Below are 20,966 nucleotides of genomic sequence, written 5' to 3'. Positions count from 1 at the left end.
TAAGGGCATTGCCTGAGGCTACAATGAGAAGGCGGAGTGGAAGGTCATCTACCAGACCTAGGCCTCTGCAACTATGGCTTGGCTCAAGTCACTCAAGAGTGCCCTCGGCTTTGAGGTCACAGGACCATCACAATTCCCGGAAAAAATCTCTAGGGAGCAATGAAGAGAACATTTAAAGGTACCCAAACACCAAAGCCTTATCCCCAATTTTGGGCGTAGTGGCTGATCTTGAGCAAGTTAGTCCAAGGCGATGGATAAATCCCAGCTCTGGGCAGCCCAAAGGAACTTGCCACATCGCCTTTCCCGCCTCTTTCTCTCATTGGTCCCAGGTGCCTCCCTGACCCAAGGTAGGGGGTCTTGGAGAGCTTGGAGGGAGAGGCTGGGTTGGGATATGGGGTGTGGCGGGAGGCGTTGGTTGGGACCCAGAGAGCTTCGCGCGCTCCCTGGCCCCAGTTCCCGCTTCCCCGTGGCCGCGCGCTTGGGTGCAGGGAGGGGGCGCGGATAGCGCGCTGCGGCTGGAGCTGCGCAACACGGCTGGCTCGGAGGGTGCGAGCGGGCCGAGCTGTGGGCAGCGCCTGCGCCTCCGAGGTGGGCAGCCCGGCCGGCCCTGCCCTGGCCCTGGCCCAGCTGCCCGCGCGGCTCCGAGGCGCGCCCGCAGGCCCTGGCCCTGCGCCACCGAGGCTCCGCCCCCACCACTGCTCTCCGCGCGCCCGAGCCCACCGGGCCGAGCCGTGTAGCTAGGGACCGCGGTCTCGGCGCTAGCGGCCCCGGGCTCCCGCCCCCGCAGCCGGGCGGCTGCTTACGTCAGGGAGGCGAAACCCAGAAGAAGGGAAAAAAAAAAAAAAAAAAAACCGCACGAGGGCGGAAGGGGAAAAACTTTATTTTTTTTCCCCCCTTTTTCTCCTCCAGGGACTGAGCGAGGGACAAGCGACTGCGACAGCACGCGCTTCCGAGCGAGCTCCAGGCGCCACCTCAGCCGGCTTAGGCGCACAGCAGCCGGGCCCGGGAGGCCCGACGGCCGGGCCAGTATGTGGGACCCGCAGGAGTTTGAACGCCACTGGCAGGCCGAGTTCCCAGGGGAGGAGACTCCGGTCATGAAGTTGGAATCGGTGCCGGACATGGAGCGCGAGCTCGAGCGTTGCAAACTCAACCTGAAGCGTCTGCAACAGGTGTTGGCCGAGGAGAAGTTCAAAGTCTGGTACCTGCAGGCGGCCCTGGCTGGAGGGAAGATGGAGCTACCGGGCGGGCGGTCAGAGGGCGGGGACGGCGGAGGCTGCAGCAGCGACACAGGGAGCGGAGGAGCCTCGGTGAAGGAGCAGGAGCCAGCCGGGCCCGTGCGCGCGCCGCCGCCGCGCGACAAGGAGGGCGCAGCGGGTCGCGACCCAGATTCCCCTGGCCCCGCGCACCCGGACTCGGAGGTGGCGACACCAGCGGAGCCGTCCCCCTACGTGTGCCTGGACCTTCCTGCCTGGCCCGGGGCGATGGAAGGAGGGGGCGCCGTGCGCAGTCTGACCGCTGCCATCCACCAGCAACTGGTGCAGCCTCGCTTGCTCTTCAGGCTCCGAGAAGACTGTGTGCCCCCCGGCCACGATGGCACGGGGTCCACTGTACCGGGAGAGGAGCGGTCCTCTGAGACCCGGGCAGGGCGGGGCTCGGAGGAGGGCGAACCGGACGCTTCGGGTGGGGATGATGGAGGCGACTGCAGTGACCACGACTTCGAGATGGTGGATTTGAATGAGAAATTCGTCCTCGGCCACCTACTTATGGCCCCTTGCCGGTTTGGGACCCGCGATGAGGCGGAGAAACCCGCGAGGCCCTGCAGTCCCCACCGTTGGATGCACCTGATCTCCGGAGGCTGGCGGCACCACCGGCGGCGGAGTCGAGACCTGGAGCAGCTGGAGGCGGAGGATGAGTCCCCCAGACGCGGGGCTCGGGAGCACCTCGCCCAGTGGGGGCGCAAGAGGTTCCTGCGCGTGCCGGACCGGGATTCGCCCAGTCACAGCTCGCCAGAGAGAGGCAGTGACTGCAGCCACAACAGCTCAGACCACGAAGACTTCTCCGCAGGTAAGCATACCCCTGTTCTAGGTACCTGGCTGATCTATCCTGCTGGCTGCTGGTACCCAGCCATGGAAGACCTTGGTGGTCCTTTTAACCGTGGGCAGTTGGGAAGCCTCCCCCCACCCCCTCTGTAAAGCTATCTGTGGAACGCAAAACAAGAGCGCGCGAAGTGATTTTGGGGTTTCGGTGAGTTTATGAAAATAAGCATGATGGCTGTGCCGGGGTTCGCGAGGGGCGGGGGAGGGGAGGAGCGTGGTGGAATGGCGCACTTGCCTAGACCTTGGCAGGATCTTTCTTTAGTCTTAGTCTTCAGCCCTCACTCCTCACAGGTCCTCCAGAGTCTTTTGCACCACCCTAATAGTACTCTAGGCAGAAGCTCCAGAAGTCCCCATTTTCCCTGAGATTTCTTAGTGGGGAAGTCCTTCCCCAAATGTTTTGAAGTTACCTTGCATTTTCTCCAGCCTGCATCTCTTGCTGGGGACCTCATTTACTGTAATGCTCCTCTTTGCTGAGCACTCTTCTTTCTCAGAAGGCTACTCTGGGGTCTGTAGGCTTCCCAGGAGCCCGAGAAGAGGGAAGGGCTTGGAATCCCAGTCTTGAGCTGGCCTGGTTCCTAGAGAGCCTGTTTGACCCAATACCTCCCCTGATAGAGGAGAAAACTGAATTTGAGATGTGTTCGAACAGGTGAGCTGAGACCGTCCTGTGTCTTTTGCTTCCTCTCCAGTCTGCCATCTTTCTTGAGGTCAGGGTCTGGTCTTAGTTGTCTTTGAATCCTCTTGTGACCACAGTGTTCCATAAATAATGTCTAAATTAATGAGCCACTGCATTGAACTTGAAAGGCTGTTCAGCTCTCCATAGATCAGGGAGTAGAACTAGGTAAGGAGGAATAGTTAACTGGGTGATATGCAACTGCCCCTTTGCTACATCCTAAGTGCCAGTGTTCCAGTGACATTGGCATGCATTGGTGTTGGCATGCATTGGTGTCTGGGTTGACTGTGTTGCAGCAAGGAACTTAAGATGCCTTCTTGCTCTGTGAATGGGGTGGGCTGTGTGTGGGGAGACACATCAGTGATTCTGGGCTTGTTCCAAAATCTCCATTATTAGGTCTTCTCTGGGCGAGTTTGCATTGGAATGAGAGACTGTCCACTTTGCTAAAAGCACATTTGGAAGATCCATCAAGTCATCTGTTTTGATCAATTACACTTATTCATTAGCAGATATTGGCTGCACTTCCCATAGGTAATGCTTCTGCCACCCCTGCTCGTAGTCATTTTTTTAATGTTCCCCTTTAATTTAAAGCGAGAATCGAAGATTTTTCTCTGGTGCCAGGTTTCAAATGCCCTCCTCGGAGGCTGAAGTCACCTCGGGTGCTTTGTAGTTGGCGCCTGTCCCATTGCTCCCAAGACCCACATCAGTCATTCTGTCAGGTACTCTCCGTGCTCTGGATCTTCCCCAGGAGTGATTGCTAATTCTGCAGGCAGTCTGTTCTTTAGTACCTTGATGCTAAAAGGTAAAGATGCTAAAGTAGAAACCAGCACATGCTAACAACAAAGGTGTTCCTAGGGCAGATCAGTGAGGAAAAGGTTCTCTATCCTTTAGACCAAAGACTCCAGCGGAGCACACGCTCTGGCACTAGTGGCCTTGGCGAGGCGTGCCAAAGCCAAGTCTTCTAGGCTCTCCTCAAGGCAGACTTGTATAGGAAACCCCCTCACAGCTGCAGGTGGAGATCCCGCCTTCTTCTCTCCAAAACCTCAGGGAGGAGTATGATAGAGCACACACACACATGCAAGCATATGCACACCATATGCAGTGACACATGTACATGCAGGGTCACAGCAATCGATAGTTTTTCTTACACTGCAGAACAGGCTGCAGGCGGTGGAAGCCTCGTGAGGTCATCTTTGCTTGCTTTTCCTGGAGTTCTCATTAAATTAGCTCCTCAGACACCACTGTTTTGTATATGGATCCAATATCTCTTCCTGTACTCAAGCTTAATCCCTGGTGAAACGGGAACTATAGGAGAATAGGAACTTTTTGGGTCTCCATTTATACAAATGTGACTAACATATACTAAGTTTCTGGAAGTATTTGTCGAATGGTATATTTTTACACTGATTGTGTGTGTGTGTGTGGGGGGGGGTTGCATGTGCCACAGTGCACACGTGAAAGTCAGAGTTGTGTCAGTCACAACTTCTGTGACTTGATTCTCTCCTCTCATCGTGTGGGTCCCAAGGATCGAACTCAGGTCCTCAGGCTGGGTGACAGATGCCTGTGCCTCAGCCATCTCACTAGTCCAGAGTGATATGTTAATTTTTTGTCTTTTTTGTTGTTGTTTGTTTTTGAGATAGGGTCTCACTGTACAGCTCTGACTGATCCAAAACTCACTGTATAGATCAGGCTGGCCTGGAGCTCACAGTGGTCTTCCTGTCTTTGCCTACACAGTTCTGGGATTAAAAGTGTGTGCACCATGCCTGGATCTGTAATAGGCCATAACAGAATAGATAAAGGGAGTGTAGCTCATGGATAGGACACATGCTTCCCATGTTCACGGCCATGGGTTCAGCCCCTAGCATCAAAAGCCAAGAGGGAAGGAAAGAATGGGGAAAGAAAACACAAGAAAGCATTATAGCACACAGTTCGTGTCGCTGTTTTAAAAGTACGTTTCCACAACCTATAGCACAATGTTTGTGAAGTGTGTGTGTCAGAGGTGATGGCACACACTTGCAATCCCAGCACTCCCGAAGGCTGCAGCAGGAGGATGGAGAACTCCTAGTTAGCCTCAGCTATGTAGCCCTTATTTAGAAAATGGAAAAGGCCCATGGTCTCTGCATTGCAGTGCACGTGTGACAGTGGGAGGAGTTATTTGATGTTTCTGTGGTTTACTTTCTGCCTTAGTAAAACAGGACTTCCTCACACTGTTGAATAGACGGGCTACCATCTCTAAAGAGCAGGCCTGGGACGTAGTGAGCATGTGGGTATATGAACTAACTACTTCTGTAGGCCGAATTGACTCTACAAAACCTTCTACTTCCAGAATATTCTGGATCCACTCAGGCCCTTCCTAGAAGCTTCCAGGCAACAGGGCAGGAGCAGGGCAGAGCATTAAGCTTGGCTCTTGAAGCTCTTTGGATTGGTCCCATGTGTTATTTCTCCATCTCTACCGATGACCACGTGCCATATCTGTATCCAGAGGACTTAACTGCAGGGCAGATGCTATTGGATCATATAGCAGGCTTTACCTTAGCCACAGGGTTTGAAGGAGAGAGAACCCTGAGGTAACATATAAAATAACTAAGGGGCTCCCCCTCTGTGGAAAAGGGACATTTTCTACTAAGTAAAGAACAGAGCCGGATGTGGTGGCACACGCCTTTTATCCCAGCACTCGGGAGGCAGAGGCAGAGGCAGGTAGATTTCTGAGTTTGAGGCCAGCCTGGTCTACAAAGTGAGTTCCAGGACAGCCAGAGCTATACAGAGAAACCCTGTCTCGAAAAACCAAAAAGAAAAAAGAAAAAATGAACAGATCCATAAGCCTAAACATCTTTGGGGTTTTACTTCACATAGGAGAAGAAAATCAGAGTCTAATTAATAAGCATGCCAGTTCACTTTAGGTCACTTTAGGCATCGTTTCTTGGTCTCTATTGCCTTGATTGGTTTGAAAAAAAGCCTAGCTCATGTTGACATGATTAGCACTTGGTGGTTGAGAAAGGGCAAAGGTGTGAATGGAGTGGGGTGAGGGGGGCAGAATCTGATGTGTTGGGTCATACGTACTGTGAAGTTAGACCTGAGTCTTCCTGGTGCCCTTCACACTAGATATGAGGCCCTGGGCAGGTCACTGGGCTCTCCAGGTCTCAGCCTGCCTTTCACAGGCAGCAATAAGGAACAGCACTGACTTGGCCTACTTTTGTCAGCTCCTGTCCTGAGTACTTTATCCCCAGTTATGAGTTTATGACATACAGCCTCGTGAGACATAAACTTGAGGCTTGGGAAGCCCAAAGGACACGCCACCAGTCACCCAGTTTACAAACGGAATACCTAGGCAGTCTGATTCCCAAGTCCATTGTTATCAAACAAATGCTAAGCTTCCTGCTACAAGTGTTAGTGTGTACCTCCCAGGAGAATTGGGAAGATTGAATTCAGGGAACTAGGAAGCTGTTTAGATTGGTTAATAGCACACTTGACTTATCATGACCATGAAGTCCATTATGGCTATGTCATTCTGACCATGAAGTCCATGTATGGCTATGTCATTCTGACCATGAAGTCCATTATGGCTGTGCCATAATAGTCTTTGTTATCACCGAAATCCCTACCAGACTCTAAACCATTAGGAGCTGGGGTCACCTCGCAGGGCTGCCACCTACTTATGGGGCTCCTGTGAACGGGGCCTCAAAGGTAGCGGGGTATATTGCTAGATTTCAGACTTCCCCTCAGTGGCCAGCGAGTCCTGGGCTCCTATAGCTGAATATCCTTCAGTGGAGGCTGGTGTTTCCCTTGGATGCTAGCATGCTTCTGCACCTCCATTGACGCAGAGTCAAGGGGTCTGTCCTCAGGGCTCATGAGTCCTTTCTGCAGACTGTGGTTTCTTTTGTGTGTCTGCACTGCTTGTGGACCCAGATACTGTCCTCTAACAAAGCTTGCAGGTGGCTTTTCTAAGTCCAGCATCCTTTTGACTGTCAGAAAATGGTCATCTAATGGCTTCAGTGCAAATGCCAAAGTATTTTGTTCAGTGGAGACAAGTTTTCGCCACACAGCCTTTCTTTGCCTCTGATATAGGGATTGAACCCATGCATGAAGGGCCTTGTGTATTCTAAAGAAGCCCTCTACCACTGCACTGTAGCCCAGCCCCAGTACTCTTTCTCCAATTTTCCTTTTTAGCCCTTGGACCCTCCCTTCCTTCCATCCATCCCTCCCTTCCTTCCTCCTTTCCCTCCCCTTCCTACCTCCCTCCCTCCCTCCTTATCCCCTCCCTCCCTCCATCTGTCCTACTCAGCAAGCATTTATCAAGGTCATGCTTCATGCAGGCTGTGTTCAGGACACCCTCATCGTTTTCACTATCTTTTTGCTGAGCAGAAACCTTAATTTTTAGATAAAGAAACACCTTTTTGATGGGTGGCTACTGTTAAACCCTAAGTAGGGAACCGGATAGAGTGGCATATGCCTGGCTATCAGCATTTGGGAGGCTGGAGCAGGAGGATCATGAGTTTGGGGCCGCCATGGTCTGCATGTTTTTTTTTAATATTTATTTATTTATTATATGTAAGTACACTATAGCTGTCTTCAGACACTCCAGAAGAGAGCATCAGATTTTGTTACGGATGGCTGTGAGCCACCATGTGGTTGCTGGGATTTGAACTCAGGACCTTTGGAAGAGCAGTCAGTGCTCTTAACTGCTGAGCCATCTCACCAGCCCTGCATGTTTTATAAAAAGAAAAAATATCTAAATAAGGAATGTGAGCTGGGGAGATGGCTTAGTGCTTGCACCTGACTGTGGAAGCCTGAAGATCTGCCTTTGATCCTGGAGCCTACATAAAAGTTGAAGGAGAGAGCCAGAGAGTGAACTTCACAGAGCTGACCTATGACCTCCACATGTGTGATGTGACATGCTCCCAATCCCAATAATAGCACAGTAAAGTGCTACCCTAGGCTAGACCTGTGTTCCTGTTTACCGCAGGCAGATGAGAACCCTGGACCATGAAAGCAATCTTAAAGTCACACTCAAGACTCCAAAGAGAGCATAGGAGTCAGATCTGGGCTGCTCCAATTGTGTTCTCAGCCTCTTCCAGGAATCTAACTAGAGGACACTAAAGCTGTAGTCTGTTGGAGGCTAGGTGACAGAGGAGCAGGGCACCTCTGCAGATGGCAGTGGTTAGCCTCATCTTACAGGTGCCTCTGCGGCTCTGTAGGAGCCAACCAGAGCTGTGTAGAGAGAGAGCTTTTGGAGCTGGCACTGGAACACGGGTCTGTCCATGAAGCTGGCTCATGGCATTCTGCTTGCAATGTCATACTGGGCCAGCCGTTCAGGGCCTGGGTTCTCGTCTCGTCTCATCTCGTTTCTTCTTTTCTTGCTTTTGTTTTTGAGACAGAGTTCCTCTGTGTAGCCCTGGCTGTCCTGGAACTTGCTCTGTAGACCAGGCTTGTCTTGAACTCAAGAGATCCCCCCCACCTCCAGTGCCTCTGCTTCCGGAGTGTTGGGATAAAAGATGTGGGGCAACGCCATCCAGCTCAGGGCCTGATCTCTATACCTGGAAGCCTGTCACTTGGATTCTGCTGGCTTCTGATGGAGACCTTTTATTTTTAATCTTCATGGAAAATGCATTTCCTGCTGGATGCTCATGTTAATCGCTCATTTGTAATTTGATGCTCTCTCTCTCTCTCTCTCTCTCACACACACACAAACACACACACACACTGTCAATGACTAATGAGATTGTTGCGCTGGGAGAAATCCCTTGCATACAGGGATGTGTGTGAATAACTTAATTTAAATTGAACTTTCAGCGCTAGCTATGATAAAATAATACTGTTCCTGTTGTGGAGCGATATTAAAATGTTTTTGCGTGCCAAGTGCAGTGGTGCACGTCTGTAATCCTAGTCGTGATGCTCAGGTTGGAGAATCAGGAGTTCCAGGCCAGCCTGTGCTGTGTCGTGAACCCTGCCACCAACACAGAACTGCCTGAGACATACACACTGGTGGTTTGTTGTGGTTCGTGGAGAGTCCACACTGAGTCACTGACTCTCCAGGACTTGCCTCCCTCCACTGCTCGTCTCCACTGTCTTGCCCTCATCATTAATAGGAGGGTCTGGTTAACCTTCTCTCTATACAAGTATGGAATGCAACCAGCCTTGAAACCGATTCCTCTGGTCTATCTGGTTTTCTTCTGATTAAGAATTGTTTTGTAGTTGCCTCTAGATCAGAGGTTCTCAACCTGTGGGTTGCAACCCTTTGGGGCCGCATATCAGATATCCTGCATACTAGGTATTTACATTATGATTCATAACAGTAGCAAAATTACAGTTATAAAGTGATGAAATAATTTTACAGTTGGGGTCACTACACATGAGCTGTATTAAGGGTCACAGCATTAGGAAGGTTGAGAACCACTGGCCATCCCAGCACCCACATGGCAGCTCACACCTACCTGTCTGTAATTCCAGGGTTTCTGACACTGTCATACAGACATAATGCGGGCAAAACACATTAAAATAAAAATAAAATTTAAAAAGCATTTATCATGTGTGTGTCTGTGTGTCTGTGAGGCTGGGCGCATGCACATGCATGCATTTTGCCTGCATGTGTATGTATATGCCATGTTCATGCCTGGTGCTCATGGAACCAGAAGAGAGTATAGGATTCCCTAGAATTGTAGTTAAGGACTGTAACGAACTGCCATGTGGAAGTTGGGAACTGAACCCAGGTCCTCTATATGAGCAGTAAATGCTCTTAACTGCTGAACCCCCTCTTCAGACCTCAATTTACTGTCTTTTAAATATTGGTGTAGACACATACACACTTATTCTTAGGACTGGAGAGATGGAACACTTTTTAAAAAACGTAAAACCTTGAAAAATCTTAATAACAACAACAAAACAAACAAACAAACCCTCCTTCCACACTGGAAAAGCAGTGTGTCTGGTCAGCAGACAGGGCTGCAGGGTTGGGATATTTCCATGAGACGACTTTCCGACTCTCTCCGAGTTTCAGGTTCTTTGTCTGTGAGATGGAGGTGGCAGTAATGGGAGTATACCTTAGACTTGTTATGAAGCCTTCATGAGATAATGTATGGAAATCACAGAGCACACCACCAGCTCATAGGTTTAGCTGCTCTTAGATGGCTCCCTTAGCTGTTAAGTCCAGAGATTTCCAGTTGGCTGAGCTGGGCTCATATTTACATCTCCTTCCTGTCCCTCCCATCATCCCCTCTGTTTCTTCCTTCCATGTTGGACATGGAAGCCAGAGCCTGGTGCATGCTGGGAAAACATTCTGTCACTAAGCCACACCCCCTATTTGCATCTTGTCACATAAAGAGGCTCTCAGATACAGTTTGTTCGGTTTGTTTTCTCTCCTCCCTTCTTCCTCAGTCCATAAATGTGTTGTTCCTTCAACCTTGGTTGTTTGTGGCCTCTGGTCCTTTTCCTTCTGCGAAGCCAGAAGCTGGGATTTCCATGGTTCTTGTTTTCCTCTGCCTGCTCAAGCTAACATTCTTGATGCTGGTCCTTTTTATGTGCTCTTTTCTGGCATTTGAGGTGCATGCTCATGAGTCCCTAAATCCCCAAGTCTACCCTCTGAGGTCTGGCTCTTCCATAGAACCTGTATTGGTTAAGATATGGACTTGCTACATAGGACAAAGTCTTACGTTGGTATTTAAGCAAGGTGAGAGTTTTATTATCTGTCATATGAACTCTGGAGATAAACAATCTGGAGATGGTTGGTGACTGTGTGATCATGAGTGATTTAGGCTCTTTCATCTTTTTGTATCATGGTCCCAAATGGCTGCTGGAGATCCACCCATCACACTTATGCTTCAGGCAAGAATTTTAAGAACAGGGAAAAAAAGGGAGTGGCAGTTGCTGGGTCTGCTATTTGAGAGGTTTCCTAGAAACTGTCTTGTCTCTCATGACAGTTTCTGTTTTTAATCACATCAGCCTAGCTATCAGGGAGTTTGGGAAATAGAGTACTGAATAAGGGCGTACGGCCCTCTCCAGTCAAATGGGGTCTCTGTTACAAGGAAAAATGGAAGAATAGAGAGTGAGCAGGCAGCTAGCAGCCTCTGGCACGAGCCTTTCCAACGACTCCATCCCGGCTGTGATGCTTAGAGTGAGTCCACACTGCACAATTGTTTTTATTATTATGCCATCTATCAGTTCATTGACCCAGTGGACAAATGACAACAGAACCCCTTCTCTCTGCAAGGCACGATGCCTGTTGTCTTCCAAAGCATCGCTCTCGAGTCAAGGGTTGGCTGGCTCCCTGAGAGCAGCGACTATGGTCTGTTTCTCAGCAGTATCTTTCTGAAGGCCGGCTGAGCACTAGGCAGGCACTAGCAAAGCAACTATCATAACTCGAGGTGTGAAGCTCAGGGGAAGAAAAAAAAAAAGCAAAAACAAAATCCCCCCAAAACCCAAACAACAAACCCCACAACTTCTCTTCCTTAATCCTGTACTAGACAATTGAGGTGTTTTGGGTCTTGAGGGTGGATCGTGAACCATCTCCAAACATCAGAGCTGCGCTGCTGCCCAGTTGTCCGATGTGGACGCTGGGCTCTGTTTGCATATCAAACAAAATTTATGAGTAGAAGTCTCTATGCCCGCCAGCTTCCCTCACCACCGTTCTGCACGCAGCCGTTTCTGTCACATGCATCTCCCTTGTCACCTCTGCACCATATTAGCTGCAGAGAAAATCTGCAGCGTCTCCACCGTGAAAGTCGGCTTCCTTTTCTTCCCGTTTTGAGTCTTGCAATCCTCTGCCTGAGACTAGTCTGTCTGAAGGTGGGTTGCCTCGAGCTCATGACACGTCTTGTGATTGCTGAGCAAAAGATAGTTTTAAAGGCTTATTGGCACCTAGGAGAGAAGGAACTAAAATATGCTTAGTACCTACTGTCTGCGCCGCGTGAAGCCTGGTTTCCCGTTGTTACTCTACTGCGCATGCCTGAAATCTCAGCCGTTCAGAGGTGGGAGGCTCAGAAGCTTAAAGGGCAGCCTGAATAACTTAATGAGATTCTACCTCAAAAGAAAACGGAAGGCTTAAGGGTATAGTACTCACTGGCAGAGTTCTTGCTCAGTATGCAAGAGGATGACCTCTGTTCAATTCCCAGGATGGCAAGGAAAAAAGGGGGTGGGGAGGAAAGACGATGTTCCACAGATGAGGAAACTGGCTGCAATGGGTTAACTGGCCAGCCCCCAAGATTGCTCAGTGCTGTGATTAATTTTTCTATTGAGAACTCATATACTATTAAATTGGCTGTTGATTGCATTCGGTTTTGCGTTTTAGAACATTCACAAAGTTATGATATTACCACTATATTTCACTCTAATCTTAGACACCCCCCTCCCGCTAGCTGCTCCCCCCTCCCGCTAGCCGCTCCCCCCCCCCAGGACTTAGGTNCCCCCCCCCCCCATTCCATCTCCTCATTTGTCGTGTGCAGTGATTTAAAATATGTGAAGCTGGTCAGAGTCTGAGATTGTTATTAGTTGGTAGAGTGCTTAAAATATTCACAAGAAGGAGGCAGAGGCAGGCAGATTTCTGAGTGTGAGGCCAGCCTGGTCTAAGGAGTGAGTTCCAGATAGCCAGGGCTATACAGAGAAACTCTGTCTTGAAAAACAAACTCGAGGTTCAGTTCCCAGCACCTGATAAATGTTAAATGGAGTGTCATGAGGCATGGCCTGTGACCCTAGTCCTAAGGAGGTGGACTTTAGAGGATCAGAATTTCAAAGTCCTCCTTGGTTACATAGTGTGTTTGAGACCATGCTGGGCTACAAGAGATTCTGTCTCAAGGAAAAATAAAGCAACAACCTGGTATATGGGAAAGCATCAGGGCCTTTTGCTTCTGGGGGTGACATATATACACAAAGGGCCTTTGGGAACTGGAAAGATGGCCAGCAGAGGACACAAGTTTGATTCCTAGCACCGGTGTGAGGTGGCTTACAACCACCTGTAAACCCAGTTCCAGGGGATCTGAAGCCTCTTCCGGTGTCTATGGGTACCTGAACTCACATGTGCACATACCTCTTACCCCAAATACACATAATTAAAAATAAAAATTAATATTTTAAAGGGGGGCTGTTGGCCTCATTAGCCACCCATTACTGGGGCCCCTTTCTGTTGCATGGGACCGCCTTAGTTATTCTGGGTCCCATTCTTCCTGTCTATGCTTTAGGTCTCAGGCAGGACCAGTGTCCCATGCATGAGGCTCCTCCCCTGAACACCATTTATGCTTTTGGTTGTAATTGTCAAACTGACATGGGATCTTGTTCTGACTTTGCTGTCTGTGTTGTAGCTTCAGGTTATCATCGTGCCTAGCCACTTGCGAAGTGCTCAACAAATGTTTATGAGTAGCTAGAGGTCCCTCATCCCCACCCAGACTACCTCAAGGACCAGTTGGTTTGCCTCTAGCTTTTCCTCTCCAGCCTCATGTTACATTTCACATTAAAGAGAAATGGTCGCTCTATGCTCCCAAGTCAAAATTTGTACCTTTATTCACAAACTGCAGTGGCTCACCATATACAAAGAGTAAGATCTGAGAATTTTTTTTTTTTTACAAAGCTATCTGGGAAATTCCCTCCTCCTTCATACATGTGCTGTGCCCAGCAGTACTGAGAGCTTTGTGTAGCACATGCTTCCCTTTCTGCTTTTGTCGTGACTGCCCCTCTGCCTTGTCTTCAGGACAGAGTTTGATTCATCCTTCAAGCCTAGGATAGGTGGCTTCCTGCTCTGTGAAGCCTTCTCTGTCTTCCCCACAAAGAACTAGAACTTGGCTCTCAGTCAGGAGTTCATTTGGGCAGCTGAGAGTTGAGCAGGTTGGGCAGCTTGGTTCAGCAGGCTCACTGGCTGCTCTTACAGAGAACCCATGTTGGAGTCCCAGCATTTGCATGGTGGCTCACAATTGTCTGTAATTCCATGTCTAGGGGATCCAATTACTCTCTTCTGGCCTTCACAGGGACCAGGCATGCGTGTGGTACACAGAAGACATACACATACCAAGGAACTGAAAACTCCCTTCTCCTGTGCTTACACTGCAGCCCTGTACCTCCACAGTAGCCATGATAGGCAAAATTTTGGTCCTCAAAGAGGATCCTAATTCCTGACCCTTGTATATAAAACAAAGAGACTTTGAAGATGAGAGTAAGCTAGGGACTTTGGGGGGTGTGTGTGTGTGTGTGTGTGTGTGTGTTGGTCAGGGTGATATAACTCCTTGCTACTGATTTTGAATATGAAGAAAGAAATAACTAGCCAAGAAATGTGAGTGGTGTCTGGAAGCCACAGAATGCAAAAAAAAAAAAAAAAGAAAGAAAAAAAAAAGATGAGTTCTCCATTCTCCTGAAAGGAATTTGTCCCTGCCAGCACCTCCATGTTAGCGTGTAAGCCCTAGGCTAGCCTGGGCTACAGAGTAAGAACTGCTTCAGGTTTCCAAGGTACAGAACCATAAGAAAATTGAGTTGGTGCTATTTTAGGTGTCATTCACTATAGTGACTTTGTGGGCTACGGGTTTGTTTTCCTCCCATTGGGAGGACTGGCTCAGCAGGGACTTCAGTTTCAAATCCTCCCATTGTCTTACACTGGGAAGATGTTTGCCCTCTTGCTTGTGACATCACAGTTTGAAATGTGTATATGCTGAGTTACCTGTGTGTGCTTGGGATTTAGGGAGGGAAGGAAACAAAGGATTCAAGCTAATCATTGGCTGGATGTCCCTGTAAGAATGGAGCCAAGGATGGTGGTTTGTGTTCATAATCCTAGCATCAGGATTGGTCTCAGTGAGTTCTAGACCTGGCTGGGCTACAGAGTAAGAACTTGTTTTAAAACTAAATTCTAAAAAAAAGTGTTCATGGAAGTCCTACCTGACTACTCCTAATTGGTCACACTTTGGGGCCAAGCTGGGTCACATGACCATCTTTAGCTGCAAGGGAGTCTGATCAGGAATCTTGGCTCTTCAGCTCACTGTGAAGGATGTTAGGGGAAAGGAACTGTGAATGGCTTTTGGAAAACAGCTCAGTATTGGCTCCACCATCCTTCCCCGAACTTTGCATGCTTGTAAGTTAGGGCATCTATATAACTGTAAGTCACCCTCTCCATTCCTCTTTGCACAGGTCAGTTTTTAAATTGTAGTATCACTGCCTCTTAGACAAGGATGACATAATGCTTTTGTTGAACAAGTAGAAGAATGATTGTGGTTTTTTGGTGACTGTATATAATTTGAAATAGGGTCTCGTTATATATAGTCCAGATTGGACTTGAACTCAAGATCCTCCTGCTCATGCCTCTCTGATGCTGGGATGGCAAGCAAGAGCTACTGTACCTGACTGATCATGTATTTTCAAGTAAGGACTTGTTTTTAATTCATTTATTTTATGTGTATGGGTATTTTACTGGTTGTCTGTCTAGTGAGTCCCTGATGCCCAAGGAGGCCTGAAGGCTCCTGATGCCCATGCTGCCATGTGGATGTTGTTGGGTTCCTCAGAGTTACAATGGTTGTGAGCTGCCATGTGGGTGCTGGAAGTTGAACCCTGATACTCTGTAAGAGAGAGAGTAGCCAGTGCTCTTAACTGCTGAGCCATCTACTCAGACCCTGTCCATTTATTTTTATTTACGTTTTAGGGATGGTGTGGTGGTTTGAATGAACTGTCTCCTGAATAAGTCTCAGGTTTCTGAAAACTTGGTCTGCAGACTGTGGCTGTTTGGGAAGGATTAGGAGATGTTGGGTACCCTGAGACTGGTATTATAGACGATTGTACGCTGCCATGTGGGTGCTGGGAATTGAACCCCAGTCCTCTGGAAGAGCAGCCAGTGCTCTTATCACTGAGCCGCTTCTCCATCCCTTCAAGTGAGGATTTTGTGGGATTTGGAATACCTAGGCAGGCTATTGGCCTCTAAGAATTAAAAGACCTTTTACTTTTTCTCTCCCCCATTTTTTCATCCTCCTTTTCCTTCTGCTCCTGTAGCTCAGGCTAGCCCCAAACTATAAAGGTAGGCTTTGGGATCACAGCACTGTGATGTCATCTGGCTTCCCTCTATTACTGTTACCTTTTTCTTCATCTACACTTCTTGTTTGCCCTATTCAAGAGCTGGGATTCTCTGTTCCTTCTCTCCCTTCTTCCCCCTCCCCTCGATTTCCTTTCTTTTCTTCTATTCATTCTTTTTTTTTTCTTTTGACAAGGTCTCACTGTGTAGCCTTGGCGTCTCTGGAACATGCTAAGTAGACCATTCTGGCCTTGAACACACAGAAATCTAACTGCTTCTGCCTCCTGAGTGCTAGTGCCATGCCTCGTTTATGGTGGCTTTTTCTCATTTTATTCTTTTCAGACTTTAGAGCCCCCAGGTTTCTAATTTATTTATATAACTGTTCTTGCCTTTAATAAAGCTGCTGCCAGATGAACATGATGGCACCAGCCTTTAATCCCCAGCACTTGGTAGACAGAGGCAGGTGGATCTCTGTGAGTCCCAGGACAGCCAGGGCTGTTATACAGAGAAATCCTATTTCAAAAAGCCAACCTCCACCCCCTCCTCCCTCACCAAAGCTGCTTCAATGTTAACTTGATGATCAGGATTCGTTTGCACCTGGGGGTTTCCTTGAACCCTGGATTCTCTTGCCTGACCTCAAGTGCTGTGATTACAGGCATTGACCACACAGATGGCTTTGAAGTTCTGGTTCTTCTGCTTGGACCTCAGGAGTCCTGAGATTACTATCATGAGCCACCATGAATGGTGTATGCAGTACTAGGGACCCAACCCAGGGCTTCATGCATGCTAGGCAAATGCTCTACCAGCCGAGCTGCATCTTCAGCCTTCACCACTAACTATTAATTTCTTCAGGCTGTAGGTCTGAGATAATGTGATTGGACTGGATGGTTTTCTAGTCATGAATTTTATGAAATCCAATAAGCTAAATGAGCTGGGACACTGAACCCTGTAAGGTGTTGCCTGGCTCTGAGTCACAGGAATGTGAGTGTTAAAATTTAGACATGAAATGTCCCCAAAGATTCATGTTTTGAAAATTTGTTTCCCATCTCCTGGCACTGTTTGGGGATACTGTGGCATCTTTAAGAGCTGGGCCCTGGCTGGAGGAAACAGGTCCCTAGGGGCCGGCCATTGAAGATTATGATTGGGCTCCTAGTTGTCAATATGTGGAGCTGTATAAGCCCGTGCTGCCTTGGACTAAGATGGTCCACCATGCTGTCCTGTGTTGGACTGCAATTTTCAGAAATTGTGAGTGAGAATATCTTAGGCCTAGAGTAACTAACACACCAGGGCTACAGCCATGTTTTCTGTAGCCAGACATTTGCCCCACTAACTATTTTACCTCTCTTTGAGACATTTTCTTTCCTGAAAGAAAAAGGGATGATTTGACCTCATTTGGTATTGTAAAATTAAATGAGGCCTGGGGATGTATCTCTCTCTCTCTCTCTCTCTCACTCACTCACACACACACACACACACACACCTACCTCTCAGTTTAAATTCTAATGTACAAAGAGTAAGTATCACAAGGTGTGACTTATAGTCAGAGCTGTGCAAATACAAACAGTCACTAGTGTGATGGTCAAGGCCTGGGGCTATATTACTTAGACGCAAGTCCTAGCTCCTTTACATAATTATGGTGTGACCTCGAGTGAGTTTCTTGGCCTTTTTGTGTCTTGGTGTCTATATCTGTAGACCAAGGAAACCATACTCATACAAAATCAATGTCTAATTAAGTTGTGTGACGATTACACAGGTCAGTATGTATTTATAAAGTACTCTGGACAGTAGCTGGCACACAGCAGACACTTGGTGCAGGCTGGTTAACCTTGTCACAGTCATTACTCGTGTGGCCCTGAGCATTGCTGAAATAGATTACAAGGGTGAAAATAGTATTATCCTCGTCAGGTTGCCTGGTCATATTCTTAATTGAAACCCGAGGCTCTTGGAAATCCTGCACTTTGAATAATCTAAGAGCTGGAGCAGTGGAGCGTCCAATTACAGATGCCTCTCAGCAGCAGTGAGCAAGGTGAGGCCTCCACAAGGCTCGCTGGGTTGTGATCCTATTATAGAGAAAGCCCTGCTTTGTATGCAGCTGCGTTGTCTTCGCTTGGCTGCATAATTGTGCCTTTTTGTCTTATTTTAAAACATCTGGAGAAATCTCGAGTCCACTCCCACTGACGGTAGTGAAAGCCACAGCATGTCACAGCTCTAATGAGTCTTGCTGACACTCTTATGGCCCCACTGAGGCAACTAGACCAGAGCAGGCTCACAGGCTAGGCTGGCATCCCGGCTCCCTTTGAACACAGATAGCCCCACCAGATTTTATGATGGGGCTCCCCAGGGTTTCCTAGTACCTCCTACGCCTGCCTTCTTTGTCTTAGAAGGGCATTGGGTTGCTTTCTGAATGTTGGGCTTGTTGGTAACCTTTGTGGGCAGCAATGCTAAAACAAATTAATTATTCATATCAGTGGACCTGAGGGTGCTGTTGTTAGCTGAGGGAACTCCCTCTGGTCTCTAGACCCACAATCCCCACCAGAGACTTTTGGTCAGATGGGAGGCAGCTGGGACTACACTCCAAGCTCAGTACAGTCTGGTGACCTGCTTTGTTTGAATTGCAGAGGGCTAAAATGAAATGAAATTGTTTCTTTAATCTCTCTCGACTGATGGGGAGATTAACAGATCAGGCATCCGGTAGACTAGGTGGGATTTTGCCAGTTGTTCTAACCTTCTTCCTCAACCCCTGCGTCTACAAGCGCTGAGAGTATGAAAGGTAATGGTCTAAGCAAGACTCAAGTGTGAGCTTCCTGGCCTTGGGTCTTGCCTCTGCATAATTTAGCTGCATGAGTTTAGGCAAATTACATAACTTCTACAGGCAAATTACATAACTTCCCTAAAAAATGGGGTCTATAATAGTTTATTTAACAGATACTTGAAAAGGAAATGGGTTAATGTGTGTTCAGACTGGCATATACTAAGTGCTACTTAGATGTCAGTATCTACCAGTGTTACACAGCTGTCTAGTTACTATAGGCATTTGAGGTTATATTTCTTGTGTTAAGGATTGTTTCACAGACCACAAAAATGCCCTCCTTTCCTAGTGTACCTCTGAGCTGGCTAATAAGCCCCTTTCTCCATCCCCCAGACTAGGTCTCAGGCCTTGGAATGTAACAATTATGTTACTGGAATGTAACAATTATGTTACAGTCACACCATCCCAGGTAGCCAGACTTCCTCAGTGTTCTAGTGCTTGAACCTCATATATGTAGACATAGATGTGGACACAGATGGGGTATCTTAGTTTGCTTTCTGTTGCTGTAATAAAAGCCGTGACCAAAACAACTTGGGTGAGGAAAGGCTGCATTTTCTCTTGTGCTTCCTTGTCATAGTCTATGATTGAAGGGAATCAGAGCAGGAACTCAAGGCAAGAACCTGCAGTCAGGACAAAGCTCGTGGGGAACAATGGGTATTGCCTTGTTTGTGGCTTGCTCAGCCTACCTTCTTGTAAGTCCTAGGACCCCCTGCCAAAAGATAATACCAGCCACAGTGAGCTGGCCCGCCCACATCAATCACTAATCAAGAAGACGCCAGATAAACGTGTCTACAGGCCAGTGTGATGGAGGTAATTCCTCAGTGGAGGTTCCTTCTTTTCAGATTCTCTAGATTTGTATGAAGTTGGCAAAACCAAGCAACACACCAGCCTTCTGAACTCTTGTAGACCTGCTCTCCTGCAGGCCCTGGTGTTCTCAGCTTTCAGAGGACAATCCCAAACTTGGCTCTACTGAATTGGGGAGAGGACTGGGTATGAATTTCATTCAGGCAATATTCTATTTTTTAAGCGAGAGGACAAATACAACTTAGCCACTATAAACATATACTTTGTGCTAGATTGGGGTAGAAACATTTACAACCAGAATTTCTAGATGCAAGCTATTAATTTTTTATTTACTATTATTATTCTTTTGTTTTGAGACAGCGTCTTACTTAGCCTGACTTGGTCATGTACCTCTCTGATTCCTCCGTCTCACAAGGCAGGAATTAGAGGCCTAAACTCTATTATTTTTGTCTTTGAGATAAGGACTTAATATGTAGCTAGGGCTGGCCTGAGTGCTGCTACCACACCCAGAATAGATCTAATCCCCAACACTGCCTTCTGGAAATCAAACCTGGGGCTTCAGGAATGCTAGGCCAACATCCTACCATTGAGTCACATTGAGTCACATCCCTAGCTCGTACATTCAGACCTTAAATCCCTGGCTCTTTTCTTCTTTTAAACTGCTTCTGTCTTATAGACATTTTTAGCATTTGGCTTTGCTAAGGTAGGTAATTTAGATTTGTTAAGGAGTAATTTACATATTTCACTTAAGTCAACCATGGTGGATAGCGGTTATTCATGAAAGGAAGGAAGAAAGGGGAGGGGGAAGGAAGGAAATAGGGAATAAATGGGAGGGGGAGTGGGAGGGAGGAGGGGCAGAGAGAGAAAAGGAGGGGAGTGCATAGCAGCAACATATACTAGTATCATGGATTCTAAAAATTGATGAAGCCCTTCCCCCTTTGAGACAGGGTTTCTTCAGGTACCAGCCTGTCTTAGAACTCACTAAATAGCCAGGGCTGATCCTTCTGCCTCCACTTCCCAAGTACTGTCATTACAGGCATTTACCACTAAGCCTAACTCCAAAAATTAATCTTTATTTAAAGTTGAAGACCCTTGACAGCTGATCACTGAGTTTAAGGCAGGGAAGAGGCGCTGTTCAGCACTTGATAGCTCTTGAAGATAGATAGGCACAGTGGCCTGCCATATACCACTGCCTATCACCATGGGCAGGACAGAGCTGGGCTGCAGCTTGCACAGAGGGCAGAGAATGACCACCAACCTCTGCAAACCCAATTCAAACTAAATATCACTCACAGTCACCAAAATGGTGGGAAGTAGGCATCTTCTTGCTCTGAGGTGGCCCTTGTCCTTGGTTTGCCCTTCGGGTCTCAGACAGGCTGACAGCTAGCTTTCTCTGTCCTCTAAATCATCATCTGTCTAAGGGATCAGTTCAGGCATGGTTTATGGAAAAATTAATCAGAATCAGAAGTTTCGTGTTTCTCTGGTTCCCAGAGTGGCCTAACTTCCACTCTACCACATTAAGAAATCAAGATGTAGCCGGGCGTGGTGGCGCACGCCTTTAATCCCAGCACTCGGGAGGCAGAGGCAGGCGGATTTCTGAGTTCGAGGCCAGCCTGGTCTACA

The 20,966-nt window shown here is 48.0% G+C and overlaps 1 protein-coding gene across 1 annotated transcript in view; it reads left to right on the top strand.

The window, feature by feature from the left end:
- The first annotated feature begins 882 nt into the window (after positions 1-882).
- Abr (ABR activator of RhoGEF and GTPase) overlaps positions 883-20,966 on the top strand; it is a 196,143-nt gene continuing 176,059 nt past the window's right edge. Inside the window, exon 1 of the mRNA XM_021175886.2 lies at positions 883-2,064. Coding sequence (XP_021031545.2) covers positions 1,029-2,064 — 1,036 coding nt within the window. The 5' untranslated portion in view covers positions 883-1,028. The remainder of the gene's footprint in view (positions 2,065-20,966) is intronic.

The sequence above is a fragment of the Mus caroli genome, chromosome 11 (assembly GCF_900094665.2).
Source record: "Mus caroli chromosome 11, CAROLI_EIJ_v1.1, whole genome shotgun sequence".
Taxonomy (NCBI): Eukaryota; Metazoa; Chordata; class Mammalia; order Rodentia; family Muridae; genus Mus; species Mus caroli.
Note: the sequence above shows the minus strand (reverse complement) of the source record. Positions and strands in the feature narration are given on the sequence as shown.